At 40.7% G+C, this 2856-nt stretch overlaps 1 protein-coding gene across 2 annotated transcripts in view; it reads left to right on the top strand.

Moving 5' to 3' along the window:
* Positions 1-2194: 2194 nt before the first annotated feature.
* Positions 2195-2856, top strand: part of lmbr1l (limb development membrane protein 1-like) — a 46342-nt gene continuing 45680 nt past the window's right edge. The window contains exon 1 of one of the 2 annotated variants that reach the window (XM_048619012.1): positions 2195-2343. In XM_048619012.1, coding sequence (XP_048474969.1) covers positions 2206-2343 — 138 coding nt within the window. In that variant the 5' untranslated portion in view covers positions 2195-2205. Of the gene's footprint in view, positions 2438-2856 lie in introns of both variants that reach the window. The other variant, XM_048619013.1, reaches the window with a different exon arrangement.

Genomic DNA, 2856 nt, shown 5'->3' with positions numbered 1-2856 from the left:
TGTACAACCTCAACATGACGCCCCAACTCCTATACTCAAAGAACTGAGCAATGAAAGCAAGAGTGCCGAACACCTTCTTAACCACCCTGTCTATCTGTGATGCAAATTTCAAAGAATTATGTACCTGAACCCCTAGGTCTCTGTTCTAGAAACACTACCCAGGGTCCTACCATTAATTGCATAAGTCCTATCCTTGTTGGCACTACCAAATGCAATACCTCATTTTATCCAAATTAAACTCCATTTGCCACTCTTCAGCCCACTGACCCAATTGATCAAGATCTCTTTGTAATCTTAGACAACCTTCTTCACTGTCCACCATACCACCAATTTTGGAGTCATCTGCAAACTTACTAACTATACCTCCTATATTTTCATCCAGATCATTTATATAAGTGTTAAATAAGTGGACCCAGCACCTATTCCTGTGGAACATCACTGGTCACGGGCCTCCAGTCTGAAAACAACACTACCACCATCCTCTGTCTCTTGCCATAAAGCCAATTTTGTATCCAATTAGCAAGCTCACCCTGAATTCCATGTGATCTGACTTTACTAATTAGTCTAGAACCTTGTCAAAGGCTTAGTCCGTCATACCTTTCATCAGTTCTACATATTTTCTCATGACCCTGTTCAAAGATGTTGTTACACACCTCTGGCACAGGTAGGACTTGGGCTAGGGCCTCTTGGCTCAGAGGTAGGGATACTATCACTATACCACAAGAGCCCCTCCTGGACTGGTCCCTTTACATAGTGTCAGGCTCCTGTCTTTTTCCCATACCCGTGCACTCCATTTCTAAATATCTATCCAGCACCCTCTCAAAGGCCTGCATTGACCCTACCTCCACCATTTTTCCAGGCATTGGAATTGTGAACAACTGTCTACTCATGCAGTATTTCCATAACATCGGAAGTGTCTTTACTGTAAATAAGGAATTTATTTATGATGGATTGAGACATCTTGATTAAACAAATTGTTCCAGACAGTAATTCACACCATAGGCAACATAAAATAAAACACTGGAAATCTGAAGGATAAAGTGCCTGAAACGTTAACGTGCTTTTCTCCACTGATCTGCGGGGTGTTTCTATCATATTCTGTTTTCGCCACAAATAATACATTGGAGATTTTGGGAGACTAGAATATATGGTCTTGGTATCCAGGAAAAACCAAATCTCAGCGGTTTGCCTCCAGGCGGCGATATGTTTATGCTGATTTATATGCATGCAGCTGTTGATTCGTCAATTTAAATTTCCCTCCATCATTAATTCATTCAAATAACCGTTAGCTTTTCTCGGCACTCGGTGCAACAAAAAAAAGGCGAAATCTGGAGGGGACTGGCGGCATTCGTAATATTTCGCGAATGACAGCTTTACTGTCCGTCTGCATTTCAGATATTTACCAAATCCTCGTTATTCGCGGGGAATAAGGGCACGGCCATCAAGCGGATACCGCTTCGATGTAACTCTCTTATAGACCGCGAACGAAACGGACGAGTCAATGGGGGGGGGGGGGGAAAACAAAATGGGGTGTGAGGCTGACCTTGCAAGTACACGGATAACAAGGACAAGGTGTTACAGAAATTAAAAGTAGAGATTATTGAAAGCATACACTTTGTTAAAAAATAACGTTTCTAGATAACAATTTCATGTTTTCGTTCGAATCATGTTTCCTTTTAGTCAGACTTGCTTATGCCAATAAAAATATCATCTCTGAATGTTGTACTTACTAAAGGCTATAAAGCAATACAATTTCCATTTCTTGTGCGTAAAACTCATACCTTGCATACTAACTGCCTTGGTACACAATTTGCTCTACGAACAGAGCATTCACAGTGGCTTTCTTCAGTCTATAGATTGATTACATGTTGTTTCACAACTCTACACTAGAGAGGAAAAAAAAACTATCTTTCAGCCACATTTCCAGATACTGATGCATGGTTTAAATGGAAGCTATTCAACCAATTACAGGCCTCAGTGGAGCTTCTCGCCTCGTCTTTCAGCTACTTATCTGTTAGACAAAATTATGCCCACGCAAATGTGCAAACCCTTTTTTATTCGCTCTTACTATTGGTTATATTCTCAGCACTCGCACCAATCAATTTAGCGCTGCAGCCAATCGCGAAGCGTTTGGTATGCATTTTAGTCAATTATTTGCTGTGTTACATTTGAGCAGCGCTCTCCGCCAATGGTGTGTTAGGGATCATGTTTTCTCTTGGAGTTTCGCATCCAATCCGGGTCGTGTTCTATGATGATTCTGCAGCGTGTGGCGGCTTGGAAGTTTGTAGCCGTGTGGAGCTCGAGCTGTCGAGAGAGCTACAGCTTCAGAGATCGAGGCAACAGGTAGTGTGTGTCCTCTCAGTCATGAAGGGTCGCGATGGAAGACGAAGTTATGATTAGAGCAAAGCTCTTCCACAACAGAGTTCGTGAGTGTATTGTAAGTTTTTTTTTGGACTTCTGGCAGCGATTACTTTTGGCTTTCCTTTAACTCTGAATCAAGTTAAAGAAGTATTATACCCAGTTGAATTCAGCACCTGGCAAACCCTTTTGATTGTCAACTATCTCTTATATCTGTTTTCAATCTGTGTAAATATGAGAACTGTATGTCTTTCTAGATAAAATTTAATGGAAGATGTTAAATAAAAAAATTATTAATTTTGGGAGGAAGAATGAAGTGAGGCAATATTAGACAAATCTCTAGACATTTGATTAGGAAAGTTCTAGAAGGTTACTTTAGTGTGCCATATAATGCTACCACTTCACACTAGAGACCCCTTGGACTGAACTGCATACATAAAAAAGAAACACCCCTGTAAAATAGCAAGACAGATTGGTTAATAAGTCATATGGGATTCT

Source organism: Rhincodon typus, chromosome 41, assembly GCF_021869965.1.
Source record: "Rhincodon typus isolate 14 chromosome 41, sRhiTyp1.1, whole genome shotgun sequence".
Lineage (NCBI taxonomy): Eukaryota > Metazoa > Chordata > Chondrichthyes > Orectolobiformes > Rhincodontidae > Rhincodon > Rhincodon typus.
Note: the sequence above shows the minus strand (reverse complement) of the source record. Positions and strands in the feature narration are given on the sequence as shown.